Source organism: Ranitomeya variabilis, chromosome 7 (assembly GCF_051348905.1).
Source record: "Ranitomeya variabilis isolate aRanVar5 chromosome 7, aRanVar5.hap1, whole genome shotgun sequence".
In the NCBI taxonomy this organism is placed as follows: domain Eukaryota; kingdom Metazoa; phylum Chordata; class Amphibia; order Anura; family Dendrobatidae; genus Ranitomeya; species Ranitomeya variabilis.
In genome coordinates, this window is record NC_135238.1 from 202,359,867 (window position 1) to 202,372,646 (window position 12,780).

At 41.9% G+C, this 12,780-nt stretch overlaps 1 protein-coding gene across 1 annotated transcript in view; it reads left to right on the forward strand.

The window, feature by feature from the left end:
- Positions 1-2,247: 2,247 nt before the first annotated feature.
- LOC143786296 (dynein beta chain, ciliary-like) overlaps positions 2,248-12,780 on the forward strand; it is a 61,838-nt gene continuing 51,305 nt past the window's right edge. The window contains exons 1-3 of the mRNA XM_077275566.1: positions 2,248-2,460; positions 7,317-7,571; positions 11,745-11,914. Coding sequence (XP_077131681.1) covers positions 2,248-2,460; positions 7,317-7,571; positions 11,745-11,914 — 638 coding nt within the window. The remainder of the gene's footprint in view (positions 2,461-7,316; positions 7,572-11,744; positions 11,915-12,780) is intronic.

The window sequence follows — 12,780 nt, forward strand, 5'->3', positions numbered from 1 at the left end:
GGGGGGGAAATGGGGGTGCGTCTTACAAAGCAGATATACCGCTTACCGTTACAGGCTGGGATGAGGGGGTGTCCGCTGCCGCTCGCTGCTGCTGCCGCCCACCACCGCTGCTGCTGCTGCCGCCCGCCACCGCTGCTGCTGCCGCCCGCCACCACTGCTGCTGCCGCCCGCCACCGCTGTCGCCCGCTGCTACTCCGGTGCTGCGGGGACTCTGGCGACATTTTGTGAAAGACCAGAGCCCTCAGGCAGTTCGTCCATGCGTTCCTTCCTGTATGACTGACTCCGGGAAAATGGCCGCCAAAATCTCGGGAGATGAGATTTCAGGGCTGAGATCTCATCTCTCGAGATTCCGGCGGCCATTTTCCCGGAGTCAGTCATACAGGAATACATGGACGAACTGCCAGGGGGCTCTGGCCTTTCACAATATGTCGGCAGAGCCCCCGCAGCACTGGAAACAGCCCTGAAGCCCCGAAGCCCCCAAGCCCCCCTGCAGCACAGGAGCCCCCCGCAGACCGCCTCATCCCAGCCTGCAGCACAGGAGCCCCCCTGCAGACTGCCTCATCCCAGCCTGCAGCACAGGAGCCCCCCTGCAGCACAGGAGCCCCCCTGCAGACCCCCTCATCCCAGCCTGCTGCATAGGAGCCCCCCTGCAGACCTCCTCATCCCAGCCTGCAGCAATGATACACTCCTGCCTCCAGCAACGACCCTGGGACCCTGATCCACCGCAGCAACAACCCCTGGTAAGTAATAAGACGCATGGATTATAAGACGCCCCACCAATTTATTAAAAAAAGTTTTTTCCTATTTTTCTCCTCAAAATTTGGGGTGCGTCTTATAATCCGGAGCGTCTTACAAAGCGAAAAATACGGTATATACCAGTGGCGTTACTGATGTGTTTATGTGTGTACTCTATAGAAGGGCATAGTGCAATGTGCTGATAAATGCACTATATACCTTATAGTAGCATAGGATGCATTTTGTTTGTTTGCTCATGTACTTACCTTACTTTTGCAGAGCAATCAGCAGTTGTTTCGGACCGATCTACACTCTGATAAATGGAAGACATACACTGAGTACATAGACCACATGATTTTAGAAGGATTGCGCCAAGCTGTGAAGTGCTCGCTCCAGTACCTGATTGATAACACCAAACCATCATGTAAAAATATGCCTCTATTTAAAGTGGATCTATTCCTCAATGGAAGTGAGATGAGCTTCGCGCCGTCCTTGGATCTTGACATCAGTGGCAATTTTTATACCGTCATAGAAGGTTTACTCATGGACACTTTTCAAATTGCATCTTTTATACCTCGTGTTGCTTTACATCTGGGGAAAACCACTTATCAGGTATTTATGCCACTGTAGAGCGGAGTAAAACATTTTTATTTTTATTTTCCCTCTTTGTTGCGGAGATATTAGCAATCAAAGTATTTGACACCTAATAAGTTTTGTTAAGTCCTAGTTGGTGTTATCAGATAACAATTCTTTCAGGATGAAGACATACACATCCCACTGATAAGAATCTAATAACATCTATTGGACTTTCCAAGTTAAAGGGAACCTTTCTTGTCCCAAAACGCTATGAACTTTATCCCCCCACCCGGCAGCTCTGGCTTTCAGCTATAGGGCACGACTTCAGTCACCGCTCGTTACATAGTCCAGCATGTTCCTCTTTAACAAAGAAGCCTCTAACTCAGTGATCAGATTGATTGCAAGGTCATTCCTTGCTATGAAAATTAACTTACTCACAAAACCCCCATTTCCAGTGATTTTAAGCTTTGCCACAAAACGCCCTGCTTACATAATTTCAGTGACCTTCTTGATAGCTCAGAAAAAAGTGTCACCAAGGACAAGGCAGCTTATATCACTCTGTCATGCTGATTAAATTATAACAGCAGATTGGTTGCTTTAAAAGAAGACTTGTGCTTGAAATCATTGTATTCCTCTGTGAACCATGGTTACATCCAAGAAAACACATGCAGACATCATTGCTTTTACATCAAAAGGGCTTTTAAGGCAAAGACATTGTTGCTTTTAAAATAGCCCCTAAATCAACTATTTATTAGATTATCAAGGGAGAGAGAGGTTTAGGTTCTGTGAAGAAGCTTCAGAGCATCCAAGAAAGTCCAGCAATTGCCAGGGACATCTGCTGAAGAAGATTCAGCTGCAGGATCAATTGAACACCAGTGCAGAGCTTGCTCAGAAATGGCAGCAGGCAGATGTCAGTGCATTTTCAGGCATAGTGGGATGAAGGATTTTCCAGGCAGCCTGGTGTCAAGAAGAGCAGCCAAAAAGTCACCTCTCCCCAATGAAAACATCATGGACAGACTGAAATTCTGCAGAAAGTACAGAGATTTACTTGCTCTAATGAAGCATCTGGAAAAATCTGGAACATCTGGAAAAATGACAATCCAGATAAAGAGAGGTGAGCGTTATCATGAATCCTGTGTCATTGCCATAGTAAAGCATTCTGAGACCATTTATGCTTTCGAGCTTTTCATCCATGGAGAGGCTCACTCACAATTTTGCCTAAGGACACTGTCACGAATAAAGAATGGGATCTAAACATCCTCCAATAACAAGTTCTCCCAAAGATCCAGGAGCAATTTGGTGATGAGCAAAGCCTTTTCCAGCATGACAGAGACCATGTCACATGGCAAAAGTGATAATAAAGTGGCTCAGTGCACAAATTATTTAAATTTACATTTTTCAAATCCCATTGACAACCTGTGGTCAATGCTTGAAAGCCAAGTGAACAAACAAAAGCACAGAAATTGTGATAAACTCCAAGCACTGATTAGGTAAGGATGGGCAGACATCTGTCAAAATTTATCCCAGAAACCGATATACAGCTGCTGGCGTTGAATTCGTGAACAATGAGGGTCAACACTGTAAATATTGAGTCTTTGCATAAACTTAAAGAAATGTTTAACACCTTCATGACCTTGGGATTTTCCGTTTTTCCGTGTTCGTTTTTTGCTCCCCTCCTTCCCAGAGCCGTAACTTTTTTATTTTTCTGTCAATTTGGCCATGTTAGGGCTTATTTTTTGCGGGACGAGTTGTACTTTTGAACGACATCATTGGTTTTACCATGTCGTGTACTAGAAAACGGGAAAAAAATTCCAAGTGCGGTGAAATTGCAAAAAAAGTGCAATTCCACACTTGTTTTTTGCTTGGCTTTTTTGCTAGGTTCACTAAATGCTAAAACTGACCTGCCATTATGATTCTTCAGGTCAGTATGAGTTCATAGACACCTAACATGACTAGGTTATTTTTTATCTAAGTGGTGAAAAAAAAAATCCAAACTTTGCTTAAAAAAAAAAAAAATTGCGCCATTTTCCGATACTCGTAGCGTCTCAATTTTTCATGATCTGGGGTCGGTTGAGGGCTTATTTTTTGCGTGCCGAGCTAGCGTTTTTTAAAGATAGCATTTTGGTGCAGATACATTCTTTTGATCGCCCGTTATTGCATTTTAATGCAATGTCGCGGCGACCAAAAAAACGTAATTCTGGCGTTTCGAATTTTTTTCTCGCTACGCCGTTTAGCGATCAGGTTAATGCTTTTTTTTTATTGATAGATTGGGCGATTCTGAACGAGGCGATACCAAATATGTGTAGGTTTGATTTTTTTTTTATTGATTTATTTTGATTGGGGCGAAAGGGGGGTGATTTAAACTTTTATATTTTTTTTATTTTTTTCACATTTTTTTTACTTTTTTTTTTTTTTTACTTTTTCCATGCTGCAATAGCCTCCATAGGAGGATAGAAGCAGGCACAACGCGATCGCCTCTGCTTCATAGCAGCGATCTGATGTTCGCTGCTATGTAGCAGAAATGCAGGTGTGCTGTGAGCGCCGACCACAGGGTGGCGCTCACAGCTTCCGGGGATCAGTAACCATAGAGGTCTCAAGGACCTCTATGGTTACCATTCAGAAGCATCGCCGACCTTCGATCATGTGACGGGGGGCGGCGATGCGATCATTTCCGGCTGCCTGGCCGGATGCGGTAGTTAAATACCGCTGTTTGCGTTTGACAGCGGCATTTAACTAGTTAATAGGTGCGGGCAGATCGCGATTCTGACCGCGCCTATTACGGGCACATGTCAGCTGTTCAAAACAGCTGACATGTCCCGGCTTTGATGCGGGCTCATCGCGGAGCCCGCATCAAAGCGGGGCTTCTGACCTCGGACGTACTATCCCGTCCGAGGTCAGAAAGGGGTTAAATACTTACAAAATGCTAAAATTGTACTTAATTGTGCCAGAGAAACATCTCAGCTAAAAGATCTAAAAACACTGAGGCAGTAAACTGTAATCTGTGAAAATCAAAGTTGTATCTATCAGGCTTGAATCGTTTGGCCATGACGGAATTCAGTCCATTCTCATATAATCTATTGGGTAAAGAAACAGCAAGATTGACCATGGATAAGTAACTTCACTGACATATCTCTTCTCTATTTTTGGAATCGGTCTGCCGTGCATTATATGAACATCATTCCCCATCACCAGGCACAGACTCATTCTGTCTACTTCATGTTAATAACAGAACACAGACTTGTAAGATTGTTATTGTACACTTCCACTTCATTCTAATAATGTCTAAAAATATTTTTTCATCATAATTTTGTTTATTTATATGATGAACTCTTTCCACGTTCCAAGGGGGTAAACATGTAAATCAAAATTGTAAATTTTGTTGTGGGAAACAAATATTACAAAATTCCTTCGTAACCCAAAAGCTAATGCCAAAACATAATCTAGAAACCAAGAATTCCAGTATTAGGTCTCACACACAAAACTGAACACATTGCATCACATAATATTGAAACCTCATAGCTGTCACGAGAGGTTATATACCAGGAAACAATTTATCCCTGGTAATGATTCAATGTAGCATGCTGCAATTTTTCATACATTTTTTGCATGGCCCATTTATAATGTACTGCCAGGCAGAATATTCTAGATTAATTCATAGAGTTCCCAAAGTCATTGAGGTCTAATACATATAAAATTCTGCTACCAGTCTTCAGATAATAGCCCACCTTTACCAAAGATAGCATAATTTTCTCCAAATTTTTAGTGTACTTCGCCAATCCATATTTATCAAATGTGGGCCTTATTGATAAACTGAATGCAAATTATGCCAGTGCAACGTTTTAAGCATGATGTAAACTTTTCAATGTTACTAGCCAATGCTTATATCGTTTTTCATGTTATTTGGTTCACTTCCCTATGTTGGAAATGAGCAGGCGTCTAATGTATGAAATGTTGCATGTTAACATCAAATTTAGCTCAAATTTCGACTATTTACAGTACAGACCAAAAGTTTGGACACACCTTCTCATTTAAAGATTTTTCTATATTTTCATGACTATGAAAATTGTACATTCACACTGAAAGCATCAAAACTATGAATTAACAGGTGGTATTATATATATATAAGACATATTTTCAGTTGTTTCACACTTTTTTGTTAAGTATATAATTCCACATGTGTTAATTCATAGTTTTGATGCCTTCAGTGTGAATGCACAATTTTCATAGTCATGAAAATACAGAAAAATCTTTAAATGAGAAGGTGTGTCCAAACTTTTGGTCTGTACTGTATGTAAATACAAATTGATTGCAGCATAAATGTACTTGTTCCATGCCTTTTTTAAAGATATACATGACTTGCAACTTTGCGTTCAAAAATGTAACCTTGACCCCTTTTCATGTCCCTTCACGACATGTGATGTACATTTACGTCATATGTCGTGCCCCTCTATCTGATGCGGGCTTGCAGGCTAAGACTGGATCTTTCCCAGCAAATGATGGCTGATTTAATCAGCCATCATGTGCTTTTAACAGCCGCGAGTGGAGCTCTGACTGTGGCTGTGAACCTGTTAAATGGTGATGTCAATCTCTGACAATGGCATTTAACACGCACCTCGAGGGAGCATGTCATTCCACACGCCCATTAGCATGCCTGTCACATCACTTGATCCCTGGGCACCGATAGGATGACATGACAGCTGAGGGTCTGCTGAATATCCCAATGCTTGTTATGATGATCCTCCTGTGAAAGCCAGGAGATCGTGATTTTCCCTATATCTAGCACAAGCGATCAAACGATCGCAGCTTTAAGTAATATTAAACACAGTAAAAAGTTTTTTTTAAAGTTTTTGAAAGCATGAAAAAAATTAAAAACACAAAAGTTCATATCACCCCCCCCCTTATGCCCCATTACAAATAACACAAATTAAAAAAAAATACATATTTGTATCGCTGCGCTTTATACCTCCGATCACAGCTGAGTGCTCCCGCTGTCTTTAGACAGCGTGGGAACCGCGGCTCTCTGACCGGTGGAGATGGTTTCACTGCCGATCAGAAGCATTGTTTGCCACACTGTCATGCATATGACAGCCTGTCAAACACTGTATTGTCTGGCCCCCCCATTCAAGCAAATGGGGTTCGGGTCTGCTGCTCAGTGTCTCTGGATGACAGGCTGTATGGATGCATCATGCAACCATGCAGCCTGCCATCTAGATGTAGCGGAGCTGACTGTGAGGTCACATCCTGCTGTCCTTGACTTTTCTGCAGCAAATATGCGGCAAAAAAGTCAACCTGCTTATTTGCAGCGTTTTTTTAGCATCCATTCAATGGGTGAAAAACACTGCAAACACGCTGAAAAAACGCTGAAAGAAGTGACATGCTCTATGTCCAAAAAACACTGCAAAGCACAAAATCCTGATGACAAACTATAACTCGTGCCGCCAGAAAAACAAGCCCTCATACGGTTATATGGATGGAAAAATAAAAAGATGGCTCTTGGAAAAAGGAAAAATGATAAAATGCAAAATTGCCCTGGGGGTGAAGGGGTTAAGTTTTGGTGTAAGTTCTAAAAATTGTGTAATAAATGCATAAAACACTGGTATATTGGGCTTAGGCATTTACAACAATTAGATTATCGAAATTTGCACCAAAATTTTGGTGCAAACACATTTATAAGCGTCCAGCAATATGTGCTCTACAAGTACAAGGAGTCTCTCTGCATATATTTTAGTGGAATATGGCATCTTGTCTGTCATTTTATGGTATACAGCACCACCGCTACTGGGGTGTAAAGCATGAAATGCTAATTAATTCAAAGTAGACCATTTCAGCCTAAAAAATGTGGTCAGTATCGGTTATGATTGAATTCTCCGCCACTCTGAAAATTGAATAGTACTTTTTTTTTTCTCCTGTTCTTTGTAGAGACATTTCTACATTTCTCTCTTTATTGGGGAAAAAAAATAATCACAGTCTTTCACATACAGCTCATTTTTATGTCTTGCATGTAGCTCGACGTTGATGAGATGGAGGAGTTGAAAGAAATGCATGGAGAAATTATGAGAAGGGTGCACTCGACCATTGTTAATGTAAAAGAGTATCAGAGACACTTTAAAAAGTACAGCTATTTGTGGACGGATGATAAAACTGAATTCATGAAGCAGTTCCTCCAGTACGGCCGCTTTCTTAGCACCGAGGAGATGGAATTGTATGCAGATTATGAGCTGCAGGAATGTTCTCCGCAGTTAGAGCACTTCAAGAAACAGGTAAAGCGCTGCAGAAACAAAATGACTCAATTTGAATTGTCATCCAGTGGAAAATATTATGGCTTCTCGCTGATATACACGGGTAACCGCCGCCCTGAAGCTGAACATCATCTCTCTGTTTTAACTGGAAAACCATCATATACCAAAATGTAGATAACCCCTGTTCTTCTGAGTAATTTGTATTAAATGAAGAAGAACAGAGTGAGGAATAGTAAGATGGATGTTGGAGAAGACATTTTTAACCTTTGTTCCAGGAGAATTGTTTGCTACCGTTCATTGTCTCCGTAAAGCAAAGATTTATAGGGTTAGGTCGGGATGGTGGTTGCTTCTTTAAAGGGAAATTCAAGCCCCAACATGGAAGTCCTCAGATTGCGGTGTTGTTTTGTCTTTAATTTCTTAAAAAGCCTTTCAATTTCTTCCCTGAAAACAAACTCATCTCCCACGGGTCAAAATCTTTCGAGGTGTTTTACAGGTTCTCTGCCTCTTTACCATTTATGAGACCATCAGCTTCTTCGTGCCTCATCATCTGCTTCTATGGTTTAGGATCTGAGAGGTAGTGTCTCTTTCTTCAGAAAGCATCATAAAATCATTCTATGCAAGACGTGTTGTCATCATCATACGTTGGTGGAAACAGTTTAGGACTCTGACTACATAATACTACTAAGCTGGCTTGAGATCATGTAAGAAATATACTTTAGGTAGCATTTATAAAAGGCCCCCAAAAGTGATGAATGGGCTCTTTCTGTACCTCTAATTTCACATGTAGGCACAGAAGTTTTGGGATTCATGAAATCATACATCAGAAGAAATTATGGCATGGCACTTTGGATGTCATATTGCTTTTGTAGGACAATAGCTCTGTACATGTGACATACAGTAAAGCAGCATGTGGCTCTGCCGTGTTCACATGGCTGCCACCAGGAATTTCAGGGCCCCATACTGGCAAATTTTTAGACCCCATTGAGACTCCACCCAGGCTCCACCTCAGCTCTGCATACATCCCTCAAACCTTCCACAGTCCCACCGCCCACTCTTGGAAAATCTCCACTCCTGCACAATGTCCTCACCAATCACACATTAACAGTTCCAATAGAACACCATATCACATACATATCCATTAGCTTTTGTTTTGGCCTAAAGATATTTTAAGCAGCCACCACGACAAGTTAGACTCATTTGGCTGGGCCCTACTCTACTATAACCTTTTAATGCCTAACTGAAAAGATGGTAACAAATTGCAAGCTTTCACGACTACTCAGGTCTCTTCATCTGGCATAGAATAATATAAATATAATAATAATTATATATATATTATAATATATTAAAATAATAAATAATCTTTTTAGGTATATTTTTTATTTATTTTTCTTTACAGGAATGTGTCGCATACATACATACACCTTGACCAGATCATAGATTACCACCCCATAGTAACCAAATAATACCACATACGAGGAACAAATACCGCCACACCATGACCAAATCACATAATACCATCACATAGTGACTAAATACTACAATACTCATCATTAATAAAAAAACCACAATACTAATATTACCATAAGTGCCTTTATACAAAGGAGCTCTGTACACAGTACAAAGTTTATAGTGTCAGTGTACAAGTAATACAGTAACTCATTAGTATGTGTGTATAGTGTCAATGTACGGATAATACAGGTATCACCAGTGACATTATAAACAGGAGGTCTGTGTATGCTATGTAGTGTATAGTGTAAGTGTACAGGTAACACACTGATGTCTCTAGTTAAAGACATTCATCTTTGCTTTTTATCTACATGCAGTGCAGACTGCCATCACTTCTTCCAGTTTCCAGATCATATTCTCCAATTCTTCCCCAACTTCAACACTGCGACCTATGGAAAAAAAGCGACGTAGTGTTGCCATGCACGGTAACAGGACCTCCGCCCTACTGAAAACAGTATCCTCAAAAATAAAATACATCACAGCAGTAATAATATCCCTTCATTAGCCCCTACAATAATATTGTCCCACATCCTGGTCCCTTCCTGTAATAATGTCCCACATACTGGTCCCATATTTACTCTATTCTGGACCCCACTGGTATAATTCCTGGCCCTGATGTGTCTCATTCCTGGCCCCCATGTATCTCATTCCTGGCCCTATGTGTTTTATTCCTGGCCCTGTGTGTCTTCATCTTGCCCCCACATCTTCTCCTGTCCTGGCCCCATACAGTTCCATCCTGCCCCCATATTTTTTTCCAATCTTTGCCCCATATGTCTCCATCCTGCCCCCACATGTTCTACCATCCTGACCCCAAATGTCTCCATCCTGCCCCCACATGTTCTCCCATCCTGGCCCCAAATGTCTCCATTCTGCCCCCACATGTTCTCCCATCCTGGCCCCAAATGTCTCCATCCTGCCCTCATATGTTCTCCCATCCTGGCCTCATGTGTCTCAATCCTGCCTCATATGTTTTCCCATTCTGGCCCCATGGGTCTCAATCCTGCTCTCATATGTTCTCCCATCCTGCACCATATGTTCTCCCATCCTGTCCCCATGTGTCTTCATCCTGCCCCAATATGTTCTCCCATGTTCTCCCACCCTGGCTACAGTTCAGCAGCGCCATCTACCTCATCCATTTGAAGCATGGACACTCCGGCACTTGGCAGTGACATCATCGGCTGCAGGCCTATGATTTCCTGGCGGCTGATAATTATTGCCATGCAGAAAGCTGGTGGCTTCCTGTGCAGCAGTAGATTTCAACTGAATGTGCATCTGATGATTCACATTTAGATACTGAACCTGCTGAATCCTGCCACTGGGGCCCAGTGAGCAGAAGCAAAAAAAGGGTGGCCCAGTCTGATACCCCCCGCCTTGCTTCTGCTCACCAATGCCCTGATGGCAGTTCTGTTTGTGGATAAGGCTTTATTTAATATTGCTGTATAGTTTACATATTGAATGGGACCTAGTATCACTTTTCTTTGGCCATAATATAAAAATAGGGGCACTGCAGGTCTTCTGCATACTGATAAGGGTTACTACATTTGCTTTTATAGATTGCTTTATCGGAAAATCTTTGCCCCAAACCATCATTCATAAAATTCCCACCCACAAATATAGCAACAGATTTACTACGACTTGCTAATTTTTATACAAGGCAAACTTTTTTGACAGTCTGGAAATAAGACAATTTTATCAAAATGGCTCCTGTGGTTTGATAAATTGTATCTTTGGACTATCTAGTCTATGTGTACAACACCTATTAGTTGGCTTACGTTAAGAGCAAAATTTTCACTTTGTGTGTGGCATCTCAGGCCACGTTTCTTTCCTGTGAAGTCATATCCTGTCAAGGGTTTACCACAGCAGAGAGGAGCCAGAAGACCGCAGCGTCTGATTTCTCCTACTCCTGCACTGATTAGAATCACTTCACCTTCATATTAAACGGTGTAAATTTCTTTTTGCAGTGCAAGGGTTAATCTGCTCAGTTGATAGCTCCTGGATGCTTTCCTGCATTAAGGCTCTCAGATGTGCCCTGTTAGCCACTCCCTTCTCTTTTCTTTTATCCCTGTTCATATTACCTTGTTAGTCTGTTCAGTGTATTACGGTACACTACTACTCTCTTCTTCTTTGGGTGGGTGAAGGGTACTGACTGAGGGCAGATTCAGGAGCTAAAGCTAGGTACGTGGCCCGGCATCTTCACCATTAGAAGTAATCAGTTGAACAGGAACAGGGAAGGAGACACTGGTCCTGGTGATACCCGACAAAGAGTTGTGACATATCCCCTTTCAAAAGAAACTGCGTGTCCGTGTAGAGTAAGCATGAAAAAATGTCTGAAACACCTAACATATGTGGTGTAAGCCATGTTAGAAAGTTATATTCGTTACACATTACCACAGAATTCTGTCATATTTAGCTTAGCAAATCCTCTATGGATTCCTCTTCTACTAATACTGGGGACCACCCTTTTGGGGGGTTCCTGAAAAAAGCATACTTGATAGCAGGAAGGATGTTGGGGCCCTGTGATGGCACATAGAGTGATTTCTATAAAAAATAATTATCATTCAGGGGATCGACATACTGTACATCTCATAGTGAAGTATCTATTATTAGGCGGTTTGCATTTCCAATGTTTCTCCACTGGTTCCTTGCATTTTATGTATTATTGAATATTGATTTGTTATGTTTCCTCAGATCAATATTTATGAGTCACTTTATGATGAAGTTGAGGAATTTGAAGATGAACGGACATTTAATGGGTGGCTCCTCGTAGATATAAGACCTTTTAAAATCTCTCTGATGAATGCCGTCAAGAGATGGAGTTGGATGTTTAAAGATCACTTAGTAAATCACGTTACATGCAGGTAACTTCTGCATTTCAATATATTTTTTCTACCCATTTTGGACTTTGGACTAGTAAATCTAATGCAATTTCAGGACCAATCCTTTTGACCCTCATTAATAAAGCAAGTGCTGCAACAGTACTGCCATTCATAATGTTCCTACTGATGGAGGGGCACGTGACCAGACACTTTCATTAGCCTCCTCCAATATAAAACATAGTTCATGGGAAATTCTGCCGATAGATGGCAGTAGGGTTGAGCGAAACGGGTCGTGCATTTTCATAAGTCGCCGACTTTTGGCAAAGTCGGCGTCTCATGAAACCCGACCCGATCCCTGTGCGGGGTCGGCCATGCAGTACGCGATCTTGGCGCCAAAGTCGCGTTTCGTATGACGCGTTTAGCGCCATTTTTTCAGCCAATGAATGAGCGTGGGCAGAGTGATGACATAGGTCTTAGGGGAGTGAACGCCTATCGTCATGTTATCGCTTGTGCGCAGTAGGGATTTGGAATGTGCAATACGAAATTTTCTGTGCTGGGACGGAGGAGGGAGAGAGAGAGAGAGAGAGAGAGAGAGAAGAGAGAGAGAGAGAACAAAAAAAATAAAAAAATTCCTTCATTGGGTTTCGTGTTTCGGCCGAAACCCGACTTTTCACGGTGGTCGGCCAATTTCACTCGACTCGACTTTTAAGACAGTCGGGTTTCACAAAACCCGACTCGACCCTAAATAACTAAAGGTCGCTCAACCCTAGATGGCAGTAGTTACAGTTCATTCTAGAAGCAGGCTCATTAAGCACTGCAGTCCCATTGCAGTCCATGGATATAGCTTTATTGGCAAGGGGTCAGGGCATTACATTATAAGAATAATTTCCTAAATCATTGACTGACTT